Source organism: Anser brachyrhynchus (assembly GCF_964034855.1).
Source record: "Anser brachyrhynchus genome assembly, chromosome: 13".
Taxonomy (NCBI): Eukaryota; Metazoa; Chordata; class Aves; order Anseriformes; family Anatidae; genus Anser; species Anser brachyrhynchus.
The window spans coordinates 7820996-7834296 of record NC_137708.1 but is presented as its reverse complement, the minus strand read 5'-3'; the positions used below and the strand labels follow the sequence as shown (position 1 = coordinate 7834296).

Here is a 13301-nt window from a genome sequence, read left to right as displayed (position 1 = left end):
TATAGTAGTTGCATGGTCTAAATGCTGATACTATTGTGTTACGTAGGAAGTATTAAATATAATGTATCCCATGTAAGTAACTGGGCTGGAGAATCACCGTGTCTCAATAAATATTGAAATGTTCTTCGTAAGACCAAGGAAGGCAGGATGTGTTCAGCATTATTTTCAAGCAGTCTACCTTGGAATAGCCTTCTGATGAGCAAGCTTACTGAGCACTGCAAGATATAGATCTACTCTGCTCTCTGTATGAATTAGCATCCATGCACTGTGATGTTCTGTTTTGTCTTGATATACCTCCAGAAGTACTGTGAAATGAAGGCTACTCTAGATAATTAGGTTCTAATATCATTTAAACCAATACGGCTCTATTTTAATGAACACACGGAGTTTCTACTGTTGATTCTAACCAGCTTCTAACTTTTTGTGTCCTATGAAAACTGAAGATGAAGGTAAAGCAGATGTCACAAAGGTAAGACACATGGTTATGAGCTGGATTTTCATAGTTCATACTGATTTAATAAGAAAATTCTGCCTCCTGCTATAAGCCTGCTCATAAACAGGGTGAGGAAACATTATACCCCTTCTTGGCTATTTTAGTTTCAGGGTAAGCGGGAACCTTTAGATGTCTAAAACAGAAAAACACATGTGGAGTCAGATGCACAGTAATGCTTGACTTGGGGAAATGTATTTGAGCATCCAAGGTTTCCCTCTCATACCCCATATCTGGGAAGTCTTGAATTGATTCCATGACAAGCTGGGAGGTTTGCGCTGCGCTATTAGAGTTGGCTGTGAGCAGTGTCCTTCACTGAGGCCGGAACAGTGAGTGGAAGACTGCATTGCTGGACAGTGCCCAAGAAGTCTGCCAGGATGAATCCTGCTCCTCTTCTGGAGGAAATCCTAATTGCCTTCTGACCTCAGGCCAGAAGAGCAGAGGGAACTGAGTTCCCATCACCTTCAAAGGGTTGTAAATGGTTACCCCAAAGGCCATGCTGAGCGGGGAACAACCAAGTAGAAACAGGAGTGAGTTGGAAACACTTGAAACATCCCAGTCCTAAAAAAGTCTCATAGGTTAGCCCTCAGTTAACTTAGAGGTCTGTTGAGGTAATCCACCCACAACTGAGAGCTTGCAACTTGTTTGTTCTTTCTGCCATGTCTGAAGCAACTCAAAAGAGAGAGACAGTCTTTCCAAACCTGCTTGAATCAGCAAACATACTTGGCCATTTTGAGGAAAAAAAAGCTGGAAACCAATGGAGACACCGACAACAGTTAGTTAAATCTCTGTTTTTCAGGGAATCTTGGAGTCTGCCACTTCTGTTTGGACACAGGGGTACTAAAGTACCTCATTGTTTTATGACTAGCTCACTCTGAACGTTAAAACATGGTTGAAAAATGCTTACTTGTCACAGAGATTTTCCTTTGCCAAGATAACATGATTAGGAAACCTTTTGAGGTATTTACCGTGAAACTATAAATAGATTCTTGTACCTGCATTCCCAGTAATTTGTACTTTGTAAAGTATTTCAAGTGATAAGGTACTAATGTACATAAGAAGTGGCATTTGGTGACATTTGCTGGAGAATAGCACTTATAGTGAACAAAATACATCAATTATTCAATTCAATATAATTTTGTGTTACTCTTTAATTTTGTAGCCAGTAAAATTATAAGGTATAACTGTGAAAATTACTAATTTGGTAGCTTTGTTTATTTTGTGTTATACTTCTAGCTATGTCTGCAAGGCCATTATAAAGGCCACGTCACTTGGAACACAAGAAGGGCTGATTCACAAGATAAAGCTGTTACTGAACGACACTTATGAAGATGGACTGTTATCATTATATGTGAACCCTGAAGATGTGGCTGTCAAGCCAATAGGTAATGCTTCATTAAAACCTCACTGGAAATCATATGCTTTGTAACTCTAGCTGCAAGTGTTTTATCAAACTGAAACTTTGTGGAGATATTAGGGCTAGAAAACATCCCTGCAAGTATCCAAACTGACCTTATCTGATACACAAGCTATAGAATGCAATGTAATGACAAGAAGATCAAAAACTTTGGTTCTAGACAAATGGAGGTAGGCTAAACCATGACTCCTGCTACTGAGGCAGGTGTGAGCACCTTTGCAATGAAGGGGAGGGCAGACTGATATGGCTGCATATCTGGGAGCCCCTGCTCACAGGCAGTGCCCCAGGTTCTGGCTATTGAGGGAGACATGAGCCGAACACTGAAACCAAACCCACTGCAGGCATTCTCTTAATGCTAATGCTTATTGGATCAAGCCTTAAATTGTAAGTAATCTCTTTGGTTTGGTTACAATCTTTATCAGTCCTTCCAATACAGAAATAAGGCAGAGATAAGAGATAACAGACTGTGCCTGAAATTCAAAAACATATTTTTTACCAAAGACTTACAAAAGGTCAAGCATAAAACTGCAAGCCTGAAGGAAAAGACATTGATGGGATAATGGGAGGCAGTGTGAAAGTAGCTTCAGATAGATCAGAGAAGACTGCAGAATGTACTGTCATTAAATTACGATTTTTGATGTTGGGAAGGGAGCACTTCACCTTAGAACTGACCTTGTCAAACAAAAAAGAAAAAGGCCTCAGAAGAACAGGCAAAACATTTAGGCAAAATGTTTTATTTCAGCCAGTAAACTTGTTAAAATAATCCCATCCGGCCTACAAAAGAAGTAAAAAGTACAGCTCGGTCTCAGAAGGAGTGGAAGTCCAAAACTGGACAGCTGGTCCCTGGGTGCCAAGGAATTCTTCTTTTTGACTACTAAATCTTTTTTTAAAAGCTTTTTGTATTTCTTCCTCAGTACTAATGGACTGTCCAGAGAGCTTTTCACAGACAAAATACAAGGGTAATTATTACTGGCCGCTAACAAGTCCAGCTACCAAAGCTGAGGTCAACTGCAGCAAAAACCCTCTGGAGTCTGCTCAAAGGAGTTGGTGAGTGACGAGATCATCTCATTTTGGTTCTTGCATGGCAAACAGGAGGGAGTGCAAGGCTTCCTGTGATGAGAGTCCAGATGGTCATCTGTAATGGCACACGACAGTGCCATGCCAAGGAAAATGGAAAGTATACAGGGCCAGTCCAGTGTAGGATGCAGGAAAAGGGAGTATTGCATCATTTCCACCACCTGCAGCAAGTGCAAGCCAGCATAGTAGGAAGCTGACTTTCTGCTTTAGCAGGGAGAGGAAACAGATGCACCGTAGCATTTGTGCTTACATTCATGGCACGTTGCCCTTCAGTGGCAGAAAGTCACGATCTCTAGGTGCATTTCAAATTGCTCTGGCATTTGGGCTCTGCTCCTACTGTGCTAAATGACTGCTAAATCAGGTCTCACTTGCAAGTCAGTTTTCAAAATTGGGCCAATTAATTACATTTTTAGCTACTTAAATATGGGGAACTTCAAAAATGCATATTTTTTCATGTAACTTAATGTGCAGTGTTTTCATGTTTCAGTGGAATTAACATTGATCTTGAGCAAGCTTTCTGGGAAAAACCCAATATGACTGAATGTAAATTACTGGAAGAACTTCCAAATAATATTTTAGATCTTCATGATATCACCATTACAGACGGTAAGCCACCAGATACTTCAGTGACACAGTGAATCAAAGTAGAACGCTTATATTTAGATAATGTGTGTGTTGGACATCTGAAAAACTGAAGCTATAAGGTTGTGTTATGTGCAACCTACTCACGTGGTCATCTTAAAATGTTTTTAATGTAAATGAATTTCACATTTGCTTCAAAGTTCTCTAGCTATTACTCTGAAGACTAGTCTAAAATTCTACATTTAGATGTAGAACTAAATAAGTAACAAGAGAATAATATGACAAGTTTTGCCTGTCTATACTTTCCCTGTTACCATGTCAAAAGAGTTCATATTCTGTAGATTGCGTGCAAGTAAACACGAATTAGCACATGGAATTTGAAAGTGTCTGCACTAATTTGTGTGATATACAAGGTGACCATTATCACCCAGTTATATCTCTTTTTAAAACTATGTCAAACAATGCAAGCTGTTTGAACGGTGTACAAAACCAATACCATAGTTTATCCACCTACGCAGCAATGGCATCAATAAATAGATCTTTGAAAGATATCTGCAGTTGCATAGTCTCTCTGATTCCCAGGGTGTAAAGCTCTCTTTCTATGAAAAAATTATAGAAGAATGATGATATAATGAATGGCAAATACTTATTTTTCAAACTATACCATTCATAATTTGCTTTTGCTGCTATACCAGTTAAGCAGTATTTGGGTTGAGGGAGAGTCTTGTTTAATTTTGAGCTCACAAATGCTTGTAAACATGATCAAAGTTAAAACTAAATAGTATTTACAGATAATCTTTATTATCCAAAAGCAGGTGATAATATTATGAAAACTACATTGTTTTCCCCCTTTAAAATATAACCTAAGACATCCAGATTTTGCTTTGAAGTTTTTGCCAGTTTCATGTGGAGGGCATATTGACGTATTTTGGGGTCATAATTTTGTAATAGACCAGAAGCATTATGACCATGTGGAAACAGAGGAAAAGCACACTCTGCCCCCCTGCTTTAACATGGAGACTTGTAGCTACATAGCTAAAAGTATGGCTGTACTGCTTAAATCATCTGTGTTTCCTTTTTTTTTTTTTTTTTCAGAGAATGCACAAGATGTTGTACAGCATATTTTAGATCTCTTGCCAGATGAAACACTGGATATGAAAGAATTAGAAATCATTGCAAATAAAATTTCTGATGTTGTGAATTTGGAAGATATAAGTGTGACAATTGCAGAGGATATATTGACTATATTGAACTATATTTTACTTCAAGAAATAGAAGACCAGAACTTTAGAAAAATGACCAATATGTAAGTAATATCACTGCACAGAAGTAGCTTTCTAATCTAAAATGGAAGCATGGGGAAATTCATGCTTTTTGTCTGTTAAACAATTACCACAAGAGTTAGCAATTTTCCATACCTGGATCTTAGACATTTTTGCGGTTCTTAGGAGTAGAAATTGTTTTCTGTGTTGTCCGAAGTGCTTTTACCAGAACCAGTTCTGTAGAAGTCCTCATCACAGAGTTGTTGTATGTGAGTATCTCATGCTGGAGGCAGATCAGGGACACTGAGTAGCTACCACCTCATCTCAGAGGTGGTCTTTACAGCTCAGCATGGAGACACGTATGACACAGCCTGGATGAATCTATGATTCTATGATAACTCATTTGCTTGCAGTCAACTGACCCTGTGCCAAACAAAATGCCATCTATCCTGAGTTGGTTCCATCCTGCTCTAGTGAGTGCTCTTTGTGATCATACACCAGAGCAGAGGTTTTTAGCTGATCGTCTCCTGACTGGGTATTGTGAAACTAGGATAGTATTTCAAGAGATGTGTCTTTTTTTTCTTGCTGTTACTCCTGATAAAGTATCCTGGAGACAACTGAGAAGATAGGCTATAAGATGGCTTACACAGAAAGAAACGCATCAGTTGTAACCACGTCCTTGGCTTTGCTGGTGATGCGTCCAGATCCCAGTGTATTTGAAGGACTGGCCTTTGGTATCACCTCATATGACCAAGGAGTGGATCTCAAGGTGAGAATAAGTGTCACCTCATGGACTACTGACTAAACCAGGCAATTCCTGTTGCTGTTTTGTACTGTTGTGTATTTGACTAGAGGAAGGCAGCTCTGAGCATGTCATTTCTTTCCTGCAGATCAATGTTCAAGAAAACTCCTTCAAAAAGGCCTTGGCCTCAGTGTTTTTGCCAAAATCACTGAAGACATTCTTAGGGGACAAGTACTCTGACCCAGAAAAGCATCCAAAGATCCAGTTTAATTTTTTTGGCACGACTTCACTTTTTGTGGTAACTGTGATTCCTAACAAATGCTAACATGGTAGCAATTGGTTCAGCTGTCCTTAATGTGTACAAAAGAAAAATCCTAACAGTGTAATCTGTTCTAGGCATTTAGTGTCAGACTGATGGAGCCCTGAGAAACGTGCAGGGAAAATGCATTCAAGCAGCAAAACCTTCTCAGTAGTGATAATGCTCTGAGAATTGTCTGGAGACTGTAGATATTTTCTTCATTTTCTGTAGCTGATGTTATTCCAATACTTATGTTCTGTAGGAAAAGAACATACCCTAATCTTCCTCTAGGAAACAGTAAGCTCTTGCTTAAAAAACACATACGGTACACGTCAAATATCATGAAAATAATTTCAGGATTTCTTTCTCCATCAAAATAATAGCAGAAGTAATATGCATCATTTAGGAATGTTCTAATATTTGCTGTGTTTTCCTAACTCTGGGGCATGAATGTCATTTAAAAAGGAAGGCATTTCTTTTGGTATGATGAAACATATATTATGCTGAGCAATGCTTTTCATACAGAAGAAGCATTCACGATTGTGTCTACTGTCTAATGAGCTAAATGATGTACAACTGAATGTTTTGATGTACTGAAATGGTTATGCAGCTTTCTCAATCCAGCTGATGCATCTGAAACTGTGTTCTGCTTCTGCTGATGTGGAGACTTTCCCTGAATTCGCTACTAACTACATTTTCCAATTAAGTAGAAAGTAGCTAAAGTATATCAGGCATCCCATGGTGTTTAGCTGATCACAATTTCCAAGAAAGACAATTTGAAAAAAATGGAAGCAGCAAAGGGCACGATTGCTGGTAACTTAAATGACTTGGAGTTGTTTGCATGTGTGTATTTTTCCACTGTAGGATGACAATTTACAGAAGGAGAGGCTGAACACTTATGTTGTGAGTGCCAGCATTGAAAATTCACTGATTCAGAACCTTAATGAACCTGTGAATATAACTCTTCAGCACATAGACCAAAATACGGTAGGATATGTTCATTTAATCAGAGAGTTGTTGAAATAGAAACTATTTCACTTATCCTTAAAATAAACTGGCAACTAGTCAGATAAGTTTAAAAATTTTTGCTGACTGACCTCTCCAACACCTATCAGCTAGAAGATTGACAGTCCACACAAATCTCGGTGGCTAATTTTATTCCTGCAGGTTAGTAAAGCTTGTGTCTCCGTGCTAAATCCATGCTAGAAGCAAGGGATGTTTTCCTTGTTTTATCTGGGCAACTCTTTTCAAGGAATAGTTTATTTGCTAAAAAATGGCAGCTTGGGTTTGACTGAAATGATTTGTGGTTGCTCCTAATTCAGCCAATTGTTTTAGTCACCAAGAGGGGCAAACTTCAAAAAACTCAAAAACATTGCAGATGTTTTCAAAATTACTTTGCCTTGTTTTCTTTCAAAATGATGTTTCAAAAGTAAAATCCATCTTAAATTGTTTTTTAGTGGGCATGGGTCCAACTTGTTGAATGGGTTCCTCCTTAACATTTTGGTGTTGCAAATGTTTATGGTTCAGTCTCCACACAAACACATTGCAAACTGAGGGCAGAACAAAATTACTCAATAAGATGAATTTGATTAAAGTTCAAGTTAATGACAGCTTGAAAATGCTCCTTTTTTGGCAATATGCTCTTTACATACAGTTCTAGAAAACAAAAGTTTCATCCAGATATCCTCTCTCTTCTGTCATTTTTACTCCACCAGGCCATCTGGCACCTCTCAGATTTTTTCCTTGACCTTTTAAAAATATCCTAATTAAATATTTAATGAGCTATCATCCTAACCTACATCTTTGGCTCTCTTCCTAATTATATTTGGCAGTCTACAGATCACAAGTCTTAACAGCTTATCTGTTAGGGTGGCTTCCTGTAAACTCTGTGCCTTACCAAACTTTATTCATAATAAAGGAAAATGAATCTGCGCCTTGGGAAAGTTTGCTGCAGCATTATGAGTAATAAACTAGAATGTCCCCAAGAGCAAACATTGCATTAAATATCCATTTAAATTTGTTCATCTGCTTGTGACCTACAGGCAAGCTTTATTTTCTCTTAGGTCTCTTCCCTGACTGGTTTCAGAGAGAGAACAGAAACACTGAAATTGTGAAATAAAGGTTTTCTTATCTTGAGATTATTACTATTATTATTATTTTTTATCATGTAAAATCTCAGGTTGTTATTCCAGGTCTTAGCCATAACTTTTGAATGTCACCAGTAATTAGGTATGACACCTCAGATACCACATGAAGCCAATGAGGTCAGACATAGGAATCAATCTAAACTGGACAACTTGTCAGCTTTTATGCCTAAACAGACAATGAAAGATGCAGAAAGGCTGGTAAAACCAGGAAAATCACTGACTGCTACGATTTCACTTAGTAATGGGGAAGGCAAAAATGGGGACCCTCTGCTGGTTTTCAGTGCCATGGATGAGTGCACCATGTCCCAGCTGGTTTCCAGGGACCAGCTGTCTCACTGCTGCTGAACCGCAGCATTTTCAGTAACCTACAGACCCTTTGAGGCACTACTATGCTAATAATCAGAGACCAAACTCTCCTCATTCCTCAGTGGGCTTTCTTGTCAAGCAGTACAGGGGAAGATAAATCAAAGTGCCATAGTTATAAATCCTGATTACAAGCAAGATGCACTGTCTGCAAGTGCGGACAATGCACAGATGTACTGAATAAATGTCACAGCCTATTTTTTCTCTGCTTTCAGGGTAATGCAGCAGTGCACTGCGCCTTTTGGGATTTTCAGAAGAACAGTAAGTGCTGTGTACAGAGCTGTCACATTTGCTGTGTCACCAGAGCCTTTGGCTCCTTGACATGGAGTTTGAAACTTTCAGTCTGTGCTCTTCAGTGTGGCCCCTTCTGTTTTGCTCCTTTCCACTGGCACCGATACCTCAATAATTGACATTACTACTAGTGGTTATATGTCTGGCATTGTACAATGGTGCATCTACACAGATAAGAAGAGTTAGTCTAAGAAAAAAGCAAAAATGCAAGGAAACGTCAGATGACTTCTCACAGTCACTTCAGGGAAGTCAGTGGGGGCTTCGCTGGGGTCGAGCCTTGGATATGGCTCAGAGAGTGAACAGACACAGAAAGATAACCATGTATTGGGTTAACTCAGCTCATGTGGGAGAGGATTCCCAATTATTAGTGTTAGATTTTATTTATTTATTTAACAGAAGTTTAGCTTCTGAATATGCCATACATGCCACATAAATAGGGTCATAAATTTAACGTTACTAGGGAAGATGTGGCTTTTTCAATGCTACATGCTGTCTAAACAATTCCTCTGCCCTATAAATATTTCTTGCCTTCTATATTTCCATATCCCGCAGTACAATCTAGTCAAATGGACTTTTCCTTACCTTCTTGCTTTCTCTGTGTGCAGGCATATAAATGACTTTAAATATTTCTTCGTTCCACCAGAGGCTTTCATCCAAGTTTTGAGGTACTCAGGCAACTATGTAAGATGTGTTCCTGTGTGAAATATCACTTGTGTGCTGCTAAATGACCCTGCAATCTGTACTAACTTGAGCTCATCTTCACACATTCTGCATGCTGCAGAGCTATAAATGACTGAGCATGACTAACTCTACTTAAAAATCTCTTTTTCTATATTACACAGATGGACTGGGTGGTTGGAATACATCAGGGTGTGAAATGGAATATACAGATATGAATTACACAATCTGTTTTTGTAACCATCTTACCCATTTTGGAGTCTTGCTGGTAAGTATTCCATGAATCATCTCCAAAAAAGTCCCGTGGCACTAGACAAAGTCATCACTAATTTTGGGGAGAGATGGGAGATTCATATCTATACTAGCTGTTAGTTATCTGCAATTTTGCCAAAATTGATAACAACAAACAAAACAGTTATAATAATTTTTATGGTATAAAGTCCTCTAAATGTCACTTGCTTCAAGACAAATTCATTTTATGGATGTGTTTTGTACTTCTTTGCGAATGTAACTTAATACATATTAATGCCTTATTTGCTGCATTGGAAATACTGTGTTAAATTTATTACCTACCAGTTGGCAATTAATGATATTACATCTTTCTGTAGGGTTTGTCTACACTCCATCAGGAAGGTAAATTTAATATAAATATGGGAGATGTCATTAACGATCATCTCTTGGCAGGAAAGGCAGTCAGTATTTTAATACACAGAAAACTGCCTCTGAAAGTCAGATGTCAAAAAATGAGAGTGCAGAGATGGCTGCCTGAGAATGGATTGCAACAAATGCATAGGAATAGGAAAGGTCTAAGCAAACAGGGTAGATAGTTGAGAGCTGTTTAGTGTCCGTAGGACACAACCTACGGGGTAAAGGCTGTCCCTTCCCTGTCAGATGCCTGCCCAGCCTCCCCTAGAGGTCAGCATTGCCCTGCTCAAGAAGAGGCACGGAAGCCCTCTCTAGGCTTTAAAAATGTGACTTCTGCAAGAAGGAATTTAGATGTTACAGATTTTAGACAACTTGCTGAAGCTGCTATTCAAGCAAACAGAAATCAGTCTGATTTTAAGAACTCGCCTCTTTTGCACTTCCACTTAAGCAATAAGCATGGATACAGGTATTTAACAGCACTAAGTCTATGGTACACCAGCTATGTAGGTTACTTGTTCGAGGTTCAAAGTTTCACCAAAGAGAAGAGAAACTGTAGCAGGAAACATCAAAAATCTCATCAATATCGCTCCTGGCAACAGCTGGGAGAAGCAAGACCCAGCCTCCCAGATGACTTTTTCAGGATGCTTTCTGGATGTGGAGAGTCCTCCCACACTCCAAGACATTTAGCAAGTTTATGCAGTTTCCCAGCACGGCAACTGCCAGTGAAACAAGCCAGAGTTTCTCCTACAAAGCAAGCTCCCAGTTGAACAACGTGTGTGAGATAATGGAATCCTTGCTGAATTTCTGGTTTCTGAAGTACAGCTTTTCTAGCTTCACAACTGTTGTGGTTTAACCCGGCTGGCAGCTAAACACCACACAGCCGTTCGCTCACCCTCCCCCCTCCCTCTCTGGGATGGGGGGAGAGAAACGGGAAAGTGAAGCCTGTGAGTTGAGATAAAGACAGTTTATTAAGACAGGAAAATAATAATAACAATAATAATAATAATAGTGATAATGGTAATAGTATGAACAATAATAATGTGTAAGAAAACAAGTGATGCACAATGCAATTGCTCACCACCCGCTGACCGATGCCCAGCCTATCCCCGAGCAGCCGGCCCCCCCACCCCGGCCAGCCACCCCTATATATTGTTTAGCATGACGTCAGATGGTATGGAATACCCCTTTGGCCAGTTTGGGTCAGCTGTCCTGGGTCTGTCCCCTCCCAGCTCCTGCTGCACCCCCAGCCTGCTCGCTGGCAGGACAGAGCGAGAAGCCGAAAAGTCCTTGGCCTGGTGTAAACACTGCTCTGCAACAATTAAAACATCAGCATGTTATCAGCGCTCTTCTCATCCTAATCCAAAACATAGCACCCTACCAGCTACTATGAGGGAACATTAACTCTGTCCTAACTGGAACCAGGACAACAACTAAGTACTAGATATTTTAAATACTGAATATAGGAGCTGACCATACTAGTGTGGATATTCTGTAGGGCTATACAATAAGAAACACATAAAAATATTAATGGAAACCCTCTTAAAGTAGCAGTAGGCAGAGTAGAAGTTTGTTTTCTTATCCATGTGAAAATATGGAAAGCAATTTTCTTTATCTGGCAAACAACTGTGATTCTTTATCTTGTAACACAGGACTTATCCCGGACAGAGATAGATACCAAAAATGATCGTGTATTAACTCTGATAAGCTATGCAGGATGTGGTGCTTCTTCCCTTTTTTTGGGTATAACACTGGTGACATATCTAGCCTTTGAGTAAGTCTGATCCTTTGTCTTGTGTCATTTTTAATGTCTTAGCAATAACGATTTTTCAGTAACTAGCAGAACGTTCGGTAATATTTGTTAATGTGATGCACAGGAGGCAAGAGTGAGATCTGAAAGTATACATATTGCTTTATTTTGACCTCTGACTGTGGTGAAACAGGAGGGTTTAAAATCCTTATACTTTGAGACATGCACTAGTCTGAACTGTTCAACAACTTGTGTGTTCCTAAATTTTTGTAATTTCATAAATGGGTGTTTTGTGGATATGGGTAAGATACCATGTCAAGAAACCGGAATATTCTCTCTATATAGACGGTACATTAGAGGACACTAACAATAACAAAGAAATGCTTATATTTCTGTTCTCTTGCTGTTGATTGTTCTGGTGTTTTGTTCTTTTGGATAGTTTTTGTTTCATACTGTGTGCACAAGTAGCTCCTGGAACAATGGGGCTCTAGCCTTAGGCAACTGTAGGTGTTTTCCTAAGACAGTAATATTGCAATAACAATTAACATTTCATGCAGTAGTAAAAAAAAAAAAAAAGTTAAATCTCTCTTCTACCAAGTGTGAATAGCCTAGTAAGTCTTTCATGTATATAGAAGCTCTATTTTTTTCAGACTGAAAGATGTGCTTCAGAAATAAACTAATGATTTGATTCAAAATGTTAATGTAGATACAAATTACACTACAGGAAGCCAATCTGTAATGTGTTGAACACACATTTATGTTACCTGGTATTATAGAATGTACCCAGCACAATTTGTGCAATGATAACCTTGTAACTTTCCACTTCCATTTAGAAAGCTGCGGAGAGACAATCCTGCAAAAATCCTGCTAAATCTTTGTGCCACGCTGCTGATGTTGAACTTGGTCTTCCTGGTCAATCCCTGGCTGTCCTCATTCAACCAGCCAGCTCTCTGTATCACTGTAGCTGCGCTCCTTCACTATTTCCTGCTTGCAGCTTTCACATGGATGTGCCTGGAGTCTGTTCACTTTTACTTGTCTCTTGTTAAAGTTTTCAATATTTACATCCCAAAGTACATCTTAAAATGCTGCATTGCTGGATGGGGTAAGCAAGTGAATTTCTTTTCAATGTCTGTGCTCGTTACATTTTCTAAGATAGGGGCATGTTTGCAAAAGTAGGTTAGGACACTGAGCTAGTAGAAATGTGGTGCTTGCCCTAAGCCTTAAGGATGTATTTCTTCCCCCAGGCAGGTTCAGCTTAAGTTTCTCCTGCTCACGGAGACAGTAGCAGGAAGTGCATGTTGCACAGTTATATGCAAGGAAAGCCAAAAGTTAATGTAAAGAAATGCCTTCCCTACTGCTCCTAGTCTGTACAGGAATGATTTATCATGGCAGCTGACATCAGTGCATGTGCCTGAGGAGGTGTGAGCTGACCACAGCCTGTGCCCCTGTGTTGGTGATGCACAGAGGTAATTCTGATCTCCCTCACCAGGCCTAGTGTTCTTAGCTGTTATCTATGCATAATTCCCCTGCAGGGGATGGATTTGGCTTTCATTCCTGGGGGC

At 39.3% G+C, this 13301-nt stretch overlaps 1 protein-coding gene across 7 annotated transcripts in view; it reads left to right on the top strand.

The window, feature by feature from the left end:
- ADGRG4 (adhesion G protein-coupled receptor G4) overlaps window positions 1-13301 on the top strand; it is a 55713-nt gene that overhangs the window by 34620 nt on the left and 7792 nt on the right. For all 7 annotated transcript variants that reach the window (XM_080553672.1, XM_080553669.1, XM_080553668.1 and 4 more), the window contains 12 exons: window positions 444-469; window positions 1727-1875; window positions 2822-2954; window positions 3472-3590; window positions 4662-4872; window positions 5432-5597; window positions 5719-5868; window positions 6733-6855; window positions 8594-8639; window positions 9512-9615; window positions 11642-11763; window positions 12573-12841. In XM_080553672.1, coding sequence (XP_080409798.1) covers window positions 444-469; window positions 1727-1875; window positions 2822-2954; window positions 3472-3590; window positions 4662-4872; window positions 5432-5597; window positions 5719-5868; window positions 6733-6855; window positions 8594-8639; window positions 9512-9615; window positions 11642-11763; window positions 12573-12841 — 1618 coding nt within the window. The remainder of the gene's footprint in view (window positions 1-443; window positions 470-1726; window positions 1876-2821; window positions 2955-3471; window positions 3591-4661; window positions 4873-5431; window positions 5598-5718; window positions 5869-6732; window positions 6856-8593; window positions 8640-9511; window positions 9616-11641; window positions 11764-12572; window positions 12842-13301) is intronic.